Raw genomic sequence first — 18,921 nt, forward strand, 5'->3', positions numbered from 1 at the left:
TAATTTGAAATATTTTGAGTTTCTCTACCAATTCTCTCTCTCTCTCTCTCTCTCTCTCTCTCTCTGTGTGTGTGTGTGTGTGTGTAAATAGAGTATTAAAAAAAGGAAGACTTTAAATATGGGAAAAGGGTTTCCTAAGTCAGGTTAGACTTAGTAAAAGTCAAAACCTTAAAAATAACACTTTTGGGGGGATGCCAGGTCCATAAATGCAAGAAATTCCAACGCAATTGACAGAATATACATTAAAATTTATATATTTGATAGGCTCATACCATCTTTTCTGAAGTTGTTAGTGAATTTTTCTTCATAAAGATTTTAGTATGTTTGAAAAAAAGAGACTTTCTTATCTTTCTTGTGCCATATAGTATCTTGCAAAGACTAAGTCCCCTATAAATACTAAATGTAATTCTCACTGAGGTTCCTAAACAAATGAAAAATTAGTTTTGGAATATTATTCATAAGAATCATAAAGGGGGAATTGGAAATTAAAAATTGCACAGTATATATTGCTTCTATAGTGAAAACCTGAGAATATTAGAAGACAAATTATTTTTTAACATTTCATTTAAAGAGTTAATAATAATTTCTATGACCACCTTGCCACTCACTACTCAGCCTCCCTAGGAGTTTGTTTCTGCACGAAGCCAAGAATTTAAAAGTGAAATTTCTAAGAGGGGAAATATTACTGGAGGGACATTTCCAAGTGAGTTTCATTGAACCTCCAAATCAAATTACACTATGCTGAAATCTGAAGTGCTTGCCATCTGGGTGGCTGTTTCTCTTATTTCGAAGAGAAATCAAATCAAAGGAGTCCTCCAAGCTAAACACAGAAGTTATAGAATAATCCCTCCAAAGAGAAGAAATAAAAATATAATTCTTCACATTTATCCACTCACTTTCATCCCAAAGTACCTTGGAGAGATCATTCACTCACTGTGGAAATGCAGCAGCCACTGGATGGAAACCTGATAACCTATGTGAGCCAGAAACTCTTTAAAAGAGAGGAAGTGAAAATAATTCACCCAATTGAAAAAGCAGCAGGAATGTGGGCTGGAAAAATGGAGCTACCTGAGTTGGAATTTGGCAAGCTCGGTAGAGCTTATTCTGACTGTGAAAGAATGTATTAATGTGGTATTTTGTGACCACACATGTTCTCTGCTGATGAGTTAAGACAAGCCTCCAGCAAAAAGATGACTATCGTTAGATTATTGCTACTTCTTAGTTTCATGGTTAATTATATGTCACACAATGTTTAATGTCTGTTCACATGAAGACAAATTTAATGATAAAACACTGAAACTGGTAGTATACTCATAAAGCTGCTTGACCTAAAAAAAAATGGTGCTTGCAAATTAGAGAATTTTCTATGTAATTTCCTAATTTTAGATACAATTTTAGTTCAGTTAACTTAAATTCAGCTGACTTAAGGTCATACGAAGAAGAGGTTAATAAAAAATTGAATAAATATTAAAGCTTATTTGATAGATGAAAGACAAGTTATAAAGCACATTTTTATTCCATTTATAATCTAACTTAGAAATGAAAACTTGATAGCTTGTAATAATTCTATGTGACAAAGGATTTAAGGAGTAAAAACAAGCTTCTAACTGAACTATGTCATATATGTTCAGAAACTAATCAAAATGAAATCATATATTAAATAGGCTTGCTCTTCCAATGCCTCTTTGTAGTAACACAATTTATCTTGGTAGCATATCAGCTCATATCTCAGGTGCCATATTTCTGCATGTTTGGCCAAGTTTTCCTCCAGTGTGATTACTCCTACTGTATTTTAAGTGGTTTTAAGTAACTGTCTGAAGAAGACAAGGCATTACAACTTGATTTTAAAAGCAGCTTGTTGAAACAATAAATTTTTCAGTATAATGAATTGCTACATTGCTTATCCATGCCTTTCAAATCATCCAAATACACTTAGTAATTATCTTGCTACTAAATTATTAAGTTTGGTAAGTGGCCAAATAAAAATCCAGGAAATAGTGTTCTTTATGTCATATATCATTTTGGCCAAGAAGCAAATATTTTTGCTGACTCTTTTTGTCAGTTATATTTGACATACTACTGTAGTATTCTAATTAAGTTGATAATATCTTCAGTAACGTTACAATCTCCCATAGTTTCTCCTTTTAATTCTATTGCCATTTTTATTTTTAAATTTTATTCTGACCCATAGTTGTATTACCAATTCCAGGTATAATTTAATCCTACCATTACTGAAATGCCTAAGGTATGATAAGACACATGTAGCTAGAGTTTGGGGGAAAAAACACCCTGATTTGTCGTGTACCTTTTGAAACTTTGCTTTGAATGGATTAACTTTGTTGTTGGAGTATTTTTAGGGATGCTTTTCAAAGTAAATGCACACTAAATTTTATTTTAACAAATAATCACTAATAAGACATTTTATAGTCCATGAATTTTTCCTACACTTTTTTCTATTACTTTTTTCAGCAAATAAAACCACAAAGTTTACAGCCACTGAAATCCTCTTCCTGACTGAGATTTTATCCATAATAATAATACCTTTGTGAATATATATCCTTATCATGAATTTTGTAAATTAAAAGTCAATGTCAATTGAATGAATGGGAGTTAGAATGCATGCAGAGAAAATTTAATTTATTGTTTCAAGTTGTTAATAATATTAAAACATTTTAAATAAATAATTATTTTTAATTAACTATATTTGCATTCAGGGAATAAACTGGCACAAAGTAAGGTCATTTATTAGAAAAATAAATGAAAAAATTATAAATGAAGTTAGAATATTTGTCTTTATAATGATAAGTTCTACAAACATAATAAGCAAATGTGCTGCCTCGTGTTTTGAATTCACCTCAACTATATAGAAACGTAGACTTCAGGTTATTCCCTTACCACTTTCCTGTCCCTAAAGAATATCTATAATTTCTTATCCAAGGCTGCTGCTCTCTCTCTCACACTTGGCAGAATGCCCATTATCCACATGCTTATTGTAGCTTCAGGCCATGACTGCTAGTCTCTAAGGAGCTATTTGAATACTTTACTTATGGTTCCATCACAATGAAAAGAGGTAAAGGAAGAAGAAAAAAGCCCCACTCTTCAATTCCCCACTTATATTCTCTCCTTTGAGAATCTGGTTTAACCGTCATGGTATCAATATCCTTGGTTTGCCACCAAGAAAACTCAAGAGTACAGCCATGGGTGCTGGCACACACAAATAAACAGATTCAAAAGATGTTTTTATTGTTCCTTCATGCCTCAAAACCACCTTCTTAACATTGAGAGCTAGTGCTAATCATCTTCCCAAACCAAAACAAACCGAAAGCCCAAACAACAGCTAAATGCCCAATAAAATCACACATTCAGAATCTCACATTCTTCCTGGTTTCTTTCAGCATCCTAAGCAGAATGTGAGTGTGAACTGGGATGTTGAAATATGTGAGTCATTTTCATCCATCCTCATCCTCCCAAGTGCATTTTGTTTCTCTTTGTAGCTATGCATGTCATAGTGATTCTGCAAAACAGTCCATCCACAATAGAATCATTTTCTAACAAAATTATAAAATTCAGTTATAAAGTGAGGCAGCTAAATCAGTCTTTAGCCATATGCTGTTCCATGAGGCAAATATGTTTCACATTATTTAGATTTGCATAACATACATTTATAACATAAACAGAAGAAACGCTTGAGTAAAACTTAACAAGATAAGAAGGTCATGAAACACTACTGTGAATTTTTCTTGTTACACAATTAAAATCCAACATAGTAAATAAAAACTCAGATAATATATAGTCCATGAACAAAACGCTTGATACATTCCATAAAATATTAAGGCAGCGCAATGCATTTAATTAAAACTTCAACCAGAGTTTACATTGTTAAAAAAAAAGGAGTTATATAGAAAAGTATCTTAATTACACATTTTAGAATTAATATAAAGAATGTGTTTTTATCTATTTCAAAGAGTCAAATGATTGTCTTATTTTCTTTCACATAAGCAATTTAGTGTTGACACAGTCTTTTAGTCACAGTGTAATTCCTTTGTGTTGAAATTCTTGGGGACAAATTTTTGAAAAAAAAATAGAGTTCCTGTTTTAATCTATTAAAATTAATAAATAATGTAAGGCCCTCAAGGAACAAAAATTCAAATTTGTTATCCATGTAAATTCCCAATAGCCTTTTCTTTCATTTGATATTTTCTCTCTGAAACAGTTTTTAAAAGTTAAGATCTTATCCTGCGTGTTTTTTTTTTTAATCTTTTTTTAGGCAGGGTCTGGCTCAACTGGAGTGCAGTAGCACAATCATAGTTCACTGCAGCCTCTACCTGCCTGGCTCAAGAGATTCTCCCACCTCAGCCTCTTGAGTAGCTGGGACCACAGGTGCAGGCCCCCATGCCCAGCTACTTTATTATTATTATTAATTATTATTATTATTATTTGTAGAGATGGGGGTCTCTTTATGTTGCCCAGGCTGATCTTGAACATCTGAACTCAAGCAATCCTCTGGCCTGGGCTGCACAAAGTGCTGCGATTACAGGCGAGAGTCCCTGCACCTGGCCCTGATTGTTGACATTTCACAGCCTTTCATAACCTTTTTTAAACCCTGAAAGGAACTTCTGATATATTTAATTATTAACTCATTAAGCCATTCATTGATTCAACAGATATTTATTGAGCATTTTTTGTATTTCAGACATTAATGAGGCATCATTTCAAACACATAAGGAGTCAATAAAAATATAGTTGGATGAGCAGTAGGATAGAAATAGGTACCAGAGCTACAGTAGCACTAGGAACCACTACACTAAAAAAGTTTGGCCAGACAAGGCATCATGGAAAAAGTGGACAATAACCAGGCAAAAGGAAGGTGAGGTGAGAAGAGAGGTGTGGAATTCTAGGCCAAAGAGCAGAGAAAACATAAAAGCTTGGCAGGTTCGAGAATTACATGGCAGTCTCTTTGATTCTACAGATAACCGAGACCCTGAGATTTTGAACAGTTTGTGGTGGTCAAATAGCAGATTTCGAGCTAGGGACTTGGCTTGCCAGATTTCCACTGCAGAACTATTTCTACTATTCTTTCCTCTCTATATAGAGACTATTGTTGAGTGTGAGAAGATGTTAAACTAGCCCATCTCCATAGACATAGAAAACTAAATCCTTAGATAGTTCTTCTGTTATAATTGAAGCCCTAAAAGGTATTTTAGTCTTTTTATAAAATGTTTTTCTATTTTAATCCATGAAAATATGATTTATCTAGATGTTATTTTTGCATTCTGTAAAAGATGAATGTATTGATTCAGAAATTTTCTGATACCAAATAGTTATAATAAATTTAATTAGAGACTATGTATTTCCCACAAATTGTACTAAAAATTTTAATAATGCCCACTATTTTTGCTTATTTACTTACTATTACATATTATTTTACCTAAGTCTTTATTAATATATTATTTATTTTCACTAACATGTTGTCTTTCTTTTCTAATTTTCTTAGGAAAGTATTTTGCCAAACGTAATTATTATCAATTACTATGATTTTTTTAAAATTTGTATGGATATGAAGATATGAAAGGAATATCTCTCCCTTCTGAGGAAAAGCTAACATTTCCAACAGAAACACATTTGTTTCTATTTACGTTGCTTACAGTTTTTAGCACCTATATAGTGTCTTTGAAATTTAAGTCATACAGTTCATATTGTGTTATGGAAATTGCTCACAATTTTCTCTGTCCTGAGTGCAAAATGGGAAACTGGGTAACATTGGGAATATACTATTTTTTCTCTTGTGCAGAGAATCGTCTCTGGATATGGTACTATCTAGTATCATAGGGCTGCCATCTAGTGGCTCCAAGGAATACTTGTTTGTTAATTTTATAGCATTGGTTAAAACGATAATTTTGAAACAATGTTCCAAATTAGGATAAATCCATTAAAATCGATGTGTACTAATATAAATATTATTTTCCCATAACAATATTTCCAATTATCAAAGTCTACAATACTTTAATATATAAAATCAAATATTAAAAATTTAGAGAATAGAAAACTCATGATTTTAAAGAAATCTAATCTTTATTCCCATTATACATTAAAGATTCAGCCCAGCCCACATTAGCGAAATAAATTATATTTACAACCATTTAACAAGATGGCCTTTATATTTGGTGTGGGAAACATAATTCAACTATAATAATTAAAAACAAAAATATTTCAGAGAAATCCTCACTCATGTGTTAATAGTCAATTAATATTTTTAAGGGTCAACTTGGTTGTTTATGCCATAGAGTTGATGATCCCAAAGTCCTTTTAATGACTCTCTTTTATCCATGTTCAAATAATGCAGACTGAATTCCAGGTAACAGGTCATATTCCTAACCACTGAACGCATTTGGTCTCAAAATACTACTTCTTCAAACATAGACATAAAATTTCTGGGGAAGACAGCACTAATTAACTGACTTTGATAAAAAATTATGTTAATCTTTTCCCTTTCTATTAACAAATAACATGATATGCTTAAGTAAGGGTTCTGACATAACTTTTCTCTACCAAACTATATACTGTTAAGTCCAGATTTAAATCATCATTTAGTTTTTGTTATTTTCCTTACATCATACCTCTCACTTAGCGTAAGCTGAATATACTAGAAGAACTCAATAAATATATCTTTTTAAAAACTCTGTGATCTTGAAAATTTTCAAATACAAAGAAAAGTTGAAGTAAAAGTAAAATTAACACCTGTATACCATTTACCTTGATTCACCAATTGTTAACACTCTGACACATTTACTTTTTCCTCTCTCATGTAGAACATATAATTTAAAAATGAATTCTTTTTTGGAAACCATAGATTGTATTATTTGTATCTCATAGAGTGTTTTAAGCATCCATAGAGGATTTTGTGAACAGAGAAAAACTAATTAGAATTATTTATCTTTTTAAAATGAAAAAAACTATTATAGTAGTACTTCTAAAGCTTATTTTTTAATCTTTGAGTTTAATTTATATCATATTATTCTAAATTTGATATAACAAAAGCAATCATCTTTACCTTTAAAAAATTAATAGTCAGTTAATGCAAGTTGAAAATAAACTTCCTTTTAATTTATCATATATATAATTTAATTGATCATTTTCTCAAATGTTAAATCATACAAATATGCTTACACTTCTGAAGTTTTCCAAAGCTTTAAAGACCTTACCTTGGGAAAAAAATCCTTCATAAATAATGAAACAATTTTTAAAGTTCTAATAAATAAAATTTATAAATATTCAATATCTTTTAAATTCTGTTTATATATTTGGTCAAATTCTTATAACTGCAACTTTAATAATCCCAATTATAAAATTAATTACATAATTAGATATATTAAGTTGGAAATACAATTAATTTTGAAATCTCTTAACCTTTAAAGCACTTTAAATATCATGTGTATGCATACACATTGCAAACTTAACAAAAAAGCATTAGCACCATGTAACATAATAATCATATCTGTTTTAGTACTAGACCAATGTTATATGCCACTCATTAAGAAAACAATTTTACCACTCTGCTCTGAGGTTGCTGTTTCCAGCAATCTGCTGTTATCATTTGTTTCTTGGCCAGAGATTTTTGCTCCAGACAGGACAACTGAGCTGGCTATGGCCAGGACATCCTTCCGGTAAAACTGATGGGGACACTGATTACCTCTTGTGAGTTTTGGGAAAGGATTCTAAGTCCCTATGCTTCAGAGCTATTGATCTTCCTGGAGTTCAAGTTATACTCTCCCTTAAGTTATTTTAATGTCTTTTTTCTTACTCAAAAGACACATGGTTATTTCCTGAGACCCTGAATACATTGTGTAATTTCTCAGTCTGATTTTAAGACTGTGACTGCCACCACATGTTGCAACTAACTTCCTTCAATCATTTTGTTGACTGTCTGATTAAATTCGGAGCACTTTTTATATCCTTCCTATCTGACTGAGCCACAAATTTACAAATTGAATGACAACTGATTGGATTATATCATCTTTGTTAGAATTTATTGTTCCCATACTAAAATCATATTCATGATAGCAGTATCTTGTTACAAGAAGGATTTGAATTAGCTGACTGACATATAAAACCTGTAATCATCACAATAACAATAATAATGATAAAGCCCTGATGATATGGAGGTTAAAAGAAGTCTAGGAAAATAAATGAAGCCAAGTTATTTACCAAAAACTCATATAGGTCTTACTGTTTACCAGCTGATCTTCCAAGTGCTTTACTCTTAACTATCTTACTGAATGCGATTACTTTTCTAATTTGCAAATGAGGAAACTGAGGCACAGGGAACTTAGCAACTTGCCCAAGTTCACACCTAGTAAGTGACAGACTCTGGACTCAAACCCTGGGAGTCTTACTATACCATCCATGCTCCTAACAGCAATAGTATTAATGTCATAAAGTACATATTATAGATACACATATTAAATTTGGATGTGTTTAATATAATTGTGACTTATACCTTGTCTTCAAATCCAGAAACAAATACTGACTTCTTTTTTACTGATGCTCCCATGTAGGTAGTGAATTGTTTGCTGGACTCTACAGTGACTACTGGAGCAGAGACGCTGCGATCTTCCGCAGCATGGGGCGACTGGCCCACATCCGCACTGAGCATGACGATGAGCGTCTGTTGAAAGGTAAGGATGAGGAAAAGAGTATGCGAATTAGGATTGAAATCAACTCTAAAACTTACGGAAAAATTGCCATTTTGATAATAATAAGAATATAAATACAATTCCTTTACAAATTTCAGAATGTTTTACTAGCAACATTCTTGAATTAAAATATTGTATATATGTATATCATTTTCTATCAAAATTGATTGGCTTAATTATAAAATCAGTATACCTTCCGAGCAATGCTTAGAAATCAGTATTTGAATAAGGAAAACAAAGCAAATGTATGAAAAGTGAAAAGTCCATCATCCAATAAGCTGTTTTGTCTACTTTTATCAATTGATATAATTTTTGATGAATTGATTGCCCTTCTTTGCTTGTTTTAATAGGATTGCATTACACTTTAGAGACAAAATTCTAGGAAAGTCACTAGACATTCATTGATACAGAATTCTTTGTAAGAAGTAAGTTTTATATTTTGGCACACTGGTATATGGAGGTGCTAGAATATTGTTTCATGGTGAGCATTTTAATTACTTTCCACATTTTTATTAAGCTTTAAAATGCATAGTCATTGATGATACCATTCATATATTTTACATACCATATCAAAGAACATTTATTCAAATCTCTTGGACTACAATCTCAAAAACGTAAAATAAATTTTCTACTTTGAAACTAAAATGATCTATGCGCTATACTGGTAGATCATTTATGAATTAAAAATAAATTATGTGCAGGTAAGTCACATATGTATAAAACTAAAGTATAATAATAATAATAAATATAAATAAATAAATAAAATAAATTATGATAGATTTATTTACTTTAATATGTTACTTATACTTACATTTAGTTTTTACCTACAATGGGAGGAAATTTATAGAGATTGTCTTCATTGTGCTCCCAATCTGTTCTTTCCTGAATGCATTTTAAGTTCGCGTTGCATGTGTTTGAAATTCTTCTTCTCTCCTGGATTCTTTTATTTTCCAATTAAATATTCTTGTAATATTTCTAAAAGGGCTGTTAATATGCAAATAAAGTGGAGATATCTACATAGTTTTTAATGTTTGGTAAAAAAATTCAAGAAAAATATTTCTTTATGAAATGGTGAAAGTTAAACTTAAGGATTCAGATGATATATAATTTATTGGAATAACTTGTTAGCATTTTGTTGTAATATCTATTTTACTTTTTCTCCTATTTTTTGCTCCTATAGAACCAAAATTTGTAGGTTCATACATGATTCCTGACAATGAAGACAGAGATGACAACAAAGTATATTTCTTTTTTACTGAGAAGGCACTGGAGGCAGAAAACAATGCCCATGCAATTTACACCAGGGTCGGGCGACTCTGTGTGGTGAGGCTTTCTCTCTCATTATGCTTGCTTATCTCACAATTTATGGTCAGGCCTTTATTAAGTTTATAGTAAGTTTCTACTTTTAAATATTTTCTAGTATTCTTTAGACTGCCTACAATTGATATTTACTCTACCAACCTCTACATTTCATATCTAGTGAAAGGTGTATTTTAAAAGGACCTCGTATTTTGTATGATTTTCCCCATTTTTGAAGCTGTACCGAGAAGAAATCGTCTATGATTAGACTGTCCTTCTTCCCATGCAGAAACTTGAACTTTATTTTTCTTAATGAATTTAATCAAAACCTTTTTTATTCCTTTAGTACACAGTACAAATAATATACATAGCTATGTTTGAACAATTCGGTTGGTTAAAGTTATTTTAAAAAAAGCCATTTGTAATTTACTGAATATTTAGAGAGGTCGTTTGGGAACATTTAAAACCAATAGGAGTAGCAACATATATTGAGAGAATTAAATAAAATTACAAATGTAAAGTTACCTTGGCATTTAAGAAGATGTTCGAAAATAAATTTACATATAAATATGTGTGTATATGTATATTGTGTGTGTGGTGTATGTATATATTTATATACATATATAGTCTGGGCATTGTGTGTGTATTTCAAACTTTCTTGAAAAGCTTTCTTCCTTTGTTAAAGGAAGAAAATAAATGGATGTTTCTATATTCCTGAGAGAGGCAAATTATTTATGAACAAAGTAATAATCACGATTACTGTATCTCTCCACTATTCTATTTAGGAGAGATTGCTGTATTAATATTTTTTAATATCTGCAAAATATATTTAATGTATCAGGGTGAAAGTGCACTGACAAGGCTGAATGAAGAAACCTAAAAAAAGATAAAAATCCAAATTATGGGAAGTTGCACCTATGACATTACTTGAGAATTATGCCAAATTTTCGTAGTTAAATAAAAAAGTCATAACTCCTGGCAAATGCATGTTTAATAATATGAAATCTGTGGTTGGTCAAAATTCTTTAAGTAACTATTTACCTCCTCTTTGATTTTCACAGAATGATGTAGGAGGGCAGAGAATACTGGTGAATAAGTGGAGCACTTTCCTAAAAGCGAGACTCATTTGCTCAGTACCAGGAATGAATGGAATTGACACATATTTTGATGAATTAGGTAAATGTTTTTAGGTGAATTAAATTTGCCCTTTTATGTATATGCCTCTTTATAACTTTATCCCTAGGATACATAGAAAACTTGTTTTCTGTGTATTTGACCTCTATTTAACATAGAGCAAGTTTCTGTTCTTTTCATTTTGGCCAGGCACACATGCTGGGGGAAAAGGGATTGCAAGAACAAAAAGAGGCTCATCTTGTTAGTTTAGAGTCAGTGTCTGGCTCCTTCCTATTGTTCAGCTCAAGGCCACCCAGAACAGCTGAATGATGAGCTCTGTTATGACTTGGTCATGGTTGTGTGATTGTATATGAAAATATACATCTTAAAATCTATAATGGGTTCTAAACAAATTTATGTGAATGCATTTTCTTTGCATGCAAAAAGAGCTAAAAATACTAAGCAGTGGAATGGTCTTTAATTTTTCAGAGGACGTTTTTTTGCTACCTACCAGAGATCATAAGAATCCAGTTATATTTGGACTCTTTAACACTACCAGGTGAGAAATTTATACAGTCAATAAAAACAATATATAACAAGAGATGCCTCACTGGACTCTCCCTTCATGGTGTATGTAAGTTGAAAGACTATTGACCCAGTTGCTGTTCTCATTTTTTACACTTTATAGTCACCAATTGATCTTTATTCTCCAACATTTGCAAATGTACTTTCATTTTCAAAAGCTCAATCTGAATCCAAATCTTGTTTCTGTTTATAGTACCCAGAATCCTCCTGTGCTCAGTATCCTAATCTCTTCACTCTCTAATCTAGAACACAGTGATTTTTTTTCACATACAGTTTGTAAGATATCAGTCTTTACAATGTGTTATTATATGTTGTAAAGTCTAGGATAATTCCTTTATTCATCATATAGAATTTTCCAAGCCAGGCTGTCAAGATTCTATATCAACTGTTACTCACTCGCCTTTGGATATTTTCCCTCTGAGTTCACTAATGGTCTGATTTTGACAAGATAATGCCTTGACAGATGCCAGTCAGTATCTACTTTGCTAGCTTCTATTACTATATTTTTATTTATTCACTTATCTTGCTTGAAATAACTTTCTCCTCCAAAACCGATTTACATCAGTTCTCCAATACTTACCAATTGCCATATCCAAGAAAAATTTCTCGACTTCTTAATCATAGAACACTCTTCTCACTCTTTTATTCTGATTTTCCTGCTCTTACTTTGATTCATAGTGAACACATGTTCATCATTTGCTCTGTATCTTTTAAATTTGCTGCTCAAGTTTAAGATGTATAATCTATTATTTTCCCCTTTATGTTTTTGTATTTTTTAACCCATAGTGAAGTGCTGTAAAAATGGATAAAATATTATTTCATGTATTTTGACACACAAATAAAAATATTAGAATCAGTTTTTGTTAAAAGGTTATATACACAATTTCCTGAGTATCTTTCTAGGTAAGGCATAGTGCAGGTAAAATGATTAGGATAAAAATAAAGAAGAATATACCTCAATTATCTTGACAGGGCTGGAATCGTATTACTGAATTCCTCTTTTACATCATATAAGCCATAAACTGTCAATAATTATGTATACTGTTCTTACATGGGGTCTTTCCACACAGCTTTAGTTTGTTATTTTTCAGTAGGTAGTTTCTAATGCTCACTTAGAGAAAATAATACATCTCTTTAGACAAGAATCCTGCTGTTGCAAAGAGACCTTTTCTTCAACAGAGAAACATGGAAACAATTTGTCTATCAATTATTCTTTGATGCAAAGAAAAATAGTTAAGGTAGATTGGTAGTTATCACAGCGCATGGAGAGTACTTAACGTTTTAACTTCATCTCCTCCCTTATGCTGTGAATAATTCATATGTTGCATGATAATTCAGTGAATTTATATGATATATTAAAGCTATGGAATAATCGGTTTAGTTTCTCTATGGGTTAATATGATCAGATTATAAGCTATTTTCCTAAATGATGGCATAATGGATCTTTCTGAGAAATCAAACGTAAGACATTATTTTCTTCTATAATTTCCATTTTGACTGTTCAATTTATATAAATCTGAGAACAAAAGCTTCCCAGCTGTTACCTGACATAAGGATTGATATTTGTAGAATGGTGATGAAAGGTGTGCTACCACTTTAGTTAGGAGACTATCTCAAGTGTTCCCTGTATCCCAGGCATTTCCAATTGCTTCAAGGTGTGTTATAAAATGTGTAAATTGGGGGTGTAGGACAGTAACATAACTGCTGTTTTACAGGTGTCTCAGGATGTAGGAAACTTTATTTATATAGAACTTTGAATTTTGCAAAACACTTTCACAAACATTAATTATTTGGATTCTTACAATACAGAAATTCTGATAATGTTATAATTCATTCAGTTCATGCTAAATTAAGGAATATGGCAAGATTGTTTTAAAAAATCTTTAAAAATGTCCTTTTGTAGAATCTGATTACAAATGTCTTCAATAAAACTTGCCACAGTTAGTCAACTACTGCCTTTATACTGTCAAGTAAAAATTGTAATCAAGAAAATTTTTTTGCTTTCTGCTAGTTCTGGAGATGAGGGATCTAAGTTTTATATAGTTAAAGTAATTTTAAAGACACTTTTTGGTGACTGGAGGAAGGAATATACAAGCATATTAAAGTCTACATGAACCCCAGCTAAAAAATGGAAAAAAAGGCCTAAATTTTCATAAGACTTTAAATTGTTCTTTAAGTCATATGCATTAAGAAACTTAATACATCTTAATAGAATTTGTAGCAATATTAACAGCATAATGAGTAAGAGGACACTGTCTACTTTGAAAATAGAACAACATAAAGGAGATAATATCTAAATGAGTAATTCAACTTGGGAATAAGTCTTTGTTAATATGAAGGCCATATCTCCCTTAATAAAAAAATATAAAAACACAAGTTTTAAAAATAAGTGAAGTGACATTATTTTTGTCTCTGTAACAATGTCATCTTCAAGTGTATTAAGTAGGCAATTAAGAAAATGGTAAGTTTCAGAGTTTCAAAATTGGAAATATTGCAATAATTAACACATCTAGAATATTCTTTGCTTAAAGAAATTGCAACTACTTTACCCAAAAGACTTGACTGTTATCTTTATAGGCTGGGGTATTTGGCTAGATGACCTGCAGTTAGTTCCAGAAGAATAATTATCTTTTTTGTATTTTTCAGTAATATTTTTCGAGGGCATGCTATATGTGTCTATCACATGTCTAGCATTCGGGCAGCCTTCAACGGACCATATGCACATAAGGAAGGACCTGAATACCACTGGTCAGTCTATGAAGGAAAAGTCCCTTATCCAAGGCCTGGTTCTGTAAGTTTAGTTATATAGCAAATAATTCTTATTTTTAAGTGCACTTTTGGTAATATTTTGTTCACTGTTTCATGCGTTTTACAAGACTTTGCAGATTGAACAATTAAGGAATAATATACCTAAAAGTATGCTCGGTGAAAAGTATATGTAGTAAAGAAATATCCTTTCAAATCTCAAGTTTTATCCTTGTTATTTAATAAAAAGAATATAATATATAATGGACACAGCAGTATTATAAAATACGTTACTATTATTGATATTTTGGCTAAGTAACACCAATTGAAATTTTATTTTTAAAAGTACTGGTGAACACAGAAACATTCAGTAACATGAACATCGTATTCTTCTCAGCCTCTTCAGAGGAGTTAGCACCACATATAAATTCCAAGCAGGACAATGTCACCAAATTTTTATGTTCTAATATTTAAATCAGCCTCTAATTTCCCTAGGCCAAACTGTCTCCTTACTTCTCATTGTAGGAAATCTATAAGAAGTTTTTTTCTCTATCTCCTCAGAATACTTAGCACCTCATTTAACATCCTTGCTGGCCCCTTAGGAAAGAAATGCCAATACAAAAGTATTGCTAGAGTACAAAAGTTCTACCACTTGTCTCTGAACTATACTATTAAGATTCTTCTTAGCTAGGCATGCAGTCTTTTGCGCTTTTAGCACACATGGCTAAAACTGATGATGATAGTGAGGGTGATGATGAGATGATGATTTTGTATCATTCATCCTGTGTGCAACTAGGTTGGAAAAACTTTGGATCATTGTATGTGCTATGTGAGCTATGGAGAGCAAAGATTTAACTTGTCACACAAGTCAACATCTATACTTTTACAAACAGCTGGTGAAATCCCATCACTACGCTGATTCCACAATTACTTGCAAGTCAGATAGAAACCGTTTTTGTAGAGCAAAAACCCAAAGTGGAAACAAACCTTACCTCCATTAACAAGTGTTAAGGCTTTACCATTTCAATCACTCTCTCTCACTAGCTTAAAATTATTACTTCCAGTAAGACATAAAGTATATTTTATTTCACTCTATTGATTGAAGTTACAATTTTAAATGGAGAAAACCTACTCCTGTGGCTTTGCTGGAAATGCTTCCTGAAACCACATGGTCTTAAAGGAGATTTGGAGGAAGTGACTGGTTATGGAGCTGCTTCCAAGCTAGTCCAAAATGTTTCCAATTATATATCATGAAAGTACACTCAAGTGAAAAATCCATGCCAAATTAGGAAATATGGTCTGATTTTAAAAACCACACCATTATAAATGTCCTCTTTGTGGAATCTGATTACTAAACTACTGTATTTATACTCTAAAGTGGAAAGTTTTTATCAAGGTAATCATTGCAATTGCTGTAGTTCTGGAGGAAAATATGTAAAATGAGGGAGCAGTTACTAACAAGCATGAATCAACACATTTAAAGGTTTTCCAATAAGTAACTTAAGCTACTGTAGAGTATTTAATTTTTTAGTCAGTAGTTTAAAAATTGACATGTTATAGCACATATTTCTTGTTTTCCCAGTTTATTTTGTCAAATCCATTAAAAATACAAATTCATATAGATTACAGTAAATAGAGAGTGTTTTTTTTTGCCGTTGATAATTAACAGTGATAACATCTGAATAGGTTTTTTTGTTGAACCACTAAAATTCTGTAGTCAGTGAGCCAATCAGAACCATCACTGATCATGTTATCATACTCAATAGTAGTAAAGCTATTTTTTACAGTTGTGATCCTTAGTTAGAAGTTTCAACACAACAAAGAGATTTCTTCTCTTTGTATGAACAATAGATTGTTTCCCTTAAAAATTTAACTTATATTATAAAAAACAAATTTCAAAAACAGAGAAAATAATTTGAATATGTATGATGTTAAACATTTTTACCATCCCCAAAGTCTTGATAGTAACTATACTTCACTTTTCCAGAATTTATCTAGTTTCTCTGTATATCTAGTGCTGCATGTTTGAAATAATTTAGCCTTTCCAATTTCTGAGGAAGATTCCATTTCTGTAACAAAAAATATATGGTTACTCACATGGACATAAAGAGGGGAATAACAGACGTAGGGGCCTGCTTGAAGTCAGAGGGTGGGAGGAGGGAGAGGATCAGAAAAAAAGAACAATTGGGAACTAGGCTTAGTGCCTGGGTGATAAAATAATCTGTACAACAACGTGAGTTTACCTATATAACAAACCTGGACATGTACCTCTGAAACTAAAATAAAAGTTAAAAAAAAAGAAAAATATATGATTACTAAATATTTCTAAATGCACAATTGACTAATTTGACATCTTCAATTTTTCTGATTCTTCTCATAATTGATTATAAATTTTCTCTTTGGGTGTAAGGCAAAAAGAATTATCTGAAGAATTTTTCTGATTCTTCTCATAATCGATTATAAATTTTCTCTTTGGGTGTAAGGCAAAAAGAATTATCTGATCCACTTGTTTTTCAGTGTGCCAGCAAAGTAAACGGAGGGAGATACGGAACCACCAAGGACTACCCGGATGATGCCATCCGATTTGCAAGAAGTCATCCACTAATGTACCAGGCCATAAAACCTACCCATAAAAAACCAATATTGGTAAAAACAGATGGAAAATATAACCTGAAACAAATAGCAGTGGATCGAGTGGAAGCTGAGGATGGCCAATATGATGTCTTGTTTATTGGGACAGGTAAAGAGATGAGAAAGTACTCAGAGATATTTAAATTGACCCTTAAATTCAATAACTTTAATAATATTTCTAAAAGCACCTATCGACAAATCTGTCTGTCCATTAAACCATTTCACACTGCTAATCCAAAATGAGAAAGATTGAAATAGAGACCTCACGTGGCTGCAATAGTAAGCGTTTAGGCCACTTGTCTGGGAATATTACCACTTTCATTGTCAGAAGTGTCATGGTTTGACCAACAAAATATGTGGGTTTTTTTCAGATGTGAGAAATATTGAAGCTGCCAAAGAGAAGATTTGGGGCTTGCATAGGATGTAATTCCTTATACATGATCAGTACTTCATGCATATGAATAAATGAATAACTAAAGAAATGAATAATAGATGTTAATGAACAAAATTGGTTCCAAATAGAAGTTCTCATAGTGGAAGTAGAGTGTCATAGCAAGAACAGTTCTGTCAGTTTCCCAGCTCCATTACTGACTTTGCTCAGTGAGTCCTGGAGATTTTGTGAACAACTTGGAACTTGGGACAATAACTTCACCTAAATCTCTAAACACAGCAATTCTTATGAGTTCACGTCAAGATCAACCATTTGTACCAAGCAGGCCAAATGTTACCAATAATATACTGCATTAATAAAACAAAGTATGATAAATATGCTAAAAGTGATATTTTCAAATAAATTTGTAGTTTCAATTAACCCATACATTAGATCTAACTTGTAGGAGAGGACTTGAAATCTTTCAGCCTCCAGAGTAGTATGTAGCAAATTCTTTGAAGTGTTTTAAAATCCTAGTCATTTTTAAAGTGTTTAAAATGATTCTTTCTTTCTTTCATTGTCTTTCTTCTTATTCAGCACAGTAATTGCTACAGTAGTTGATCTTTAGAGAAGTGAGCATTCTAACATACATGACTTCAATCATAGATATGTAATTCTCAAGAGCTATTGGCATAAGCCCAGATCAGGAAACAGGATGTAATATTAATATTAATATTGGTGCTTGGGCTTCTCCAATAATCCTTTTGTTTTTATTTTTGTTTTGTTTTTTGTGGCTTTTTTTGTTTTGTTTGTTTGTTTGTTTTTTCCTGAGCTGGAGTCCTGCTCTGTTGCCCAGGCTGGAGTGCAATGGCATGATCTTGGCTCACTGCAACCTCTGCCTCCTGGGCTCAAGCAATTCTCCTGCTTCAGCCTCCCGAGTAGCTGGGATTACAGGCATGTGCCACCATGCCTGCCTAATTTTGTATTTTTACCAGAGATAGGGGTTTCTCCATTTTGGTGAGGCTGGTCTCGAACTCCTGACCTCAGGTGATCCGCCTGCCTCAGCCTTCCAAAGTGCTGGTATTACAGGCGTAAGCCACCATGGCCGGCCATCCTTTTGTTTTTTTAAAAACAAAGATTTAAAAAAGAAAACGTCTATCTTATTCTTAGAAATTGATCTCTGGTACGCACTGTATTTTATTCATTCATTTTAGGAAGTTAATAATATGCTCAGCACTGTGGGTTCAAGATTAATGGTATCATCAGATTTCTTTAGCAAACTTGAAATTACTTGGCCATAAATTCACTCATAGTGACTTCCAACAAAATTTTTAAAAGTTTCATAATCAATACTAATATTTGATAAAAGTAATTAAAGTAGTAGTTTGGTGCAAAAGTAATTGCGGTTTTTTGCTGTTACTTTAATGGCAAAAACCGCAATAAATTTGCACCAACCTAATATGTTATTTGTAAATGCCCTGGAAA

At 32.0% G+C, this 18,921-nt stretch overlaps 1 protein-coding gene across 3 annotated transcripts in view; it reads left to right on the top strand.

Annotated features, from left to right (window-relative positions):
- The window catches only part of SEMA3E (semaphorin 3E), a 290,196-nt gene that overhangs the window by 236,964 nt on the left and 34,311 nt on the right, over positions 1–18,921 (top strand). For all 3 annotated transcript variants that reach the window (XM_024249880.3, XM_054559579.2, XM_054559580.2), the window contains exons 6-11: positions 8,556–8,675; positions 9,874–10,016; positions 11,054–11,168; positions 11,595–11,664; positions 14,337–14,481; positions 16,953–17,175. In XM_024249880.3, the coding sequence (XP_024105648.2) occupies positions 8,556–8,675; positions 9,874–10,016; positions 11,054–11,168; positions 11,595–11,664; positions 14,337–14,481; positions 16,953–17,175 (816 nt within the window). The remainder of the gene's footprint in view (positions 1–8,555; positions 8,676–9,873; positions 10,017–11,053; positions 11,169–11,594; positions 11,665–14,336; positions 14,482–16,952; positions 17,176–18,921) is intronic.

Source organism: Pongo abelii, chromosome 6 (assembly GCF_028885655.2).
Source record: "Pongo abelii isolate AG06213 chromosome 6, NHGRI_mPonAbe1-v2.0_pri, whole genome shotgun sequence".
Classification (NCBI taxonomy): domain Eukaryota; kingdom Metazoa; phylum Chordata; class Mammalia; order Primates; family Hominidae; genus Pongo; species Pongo abelii.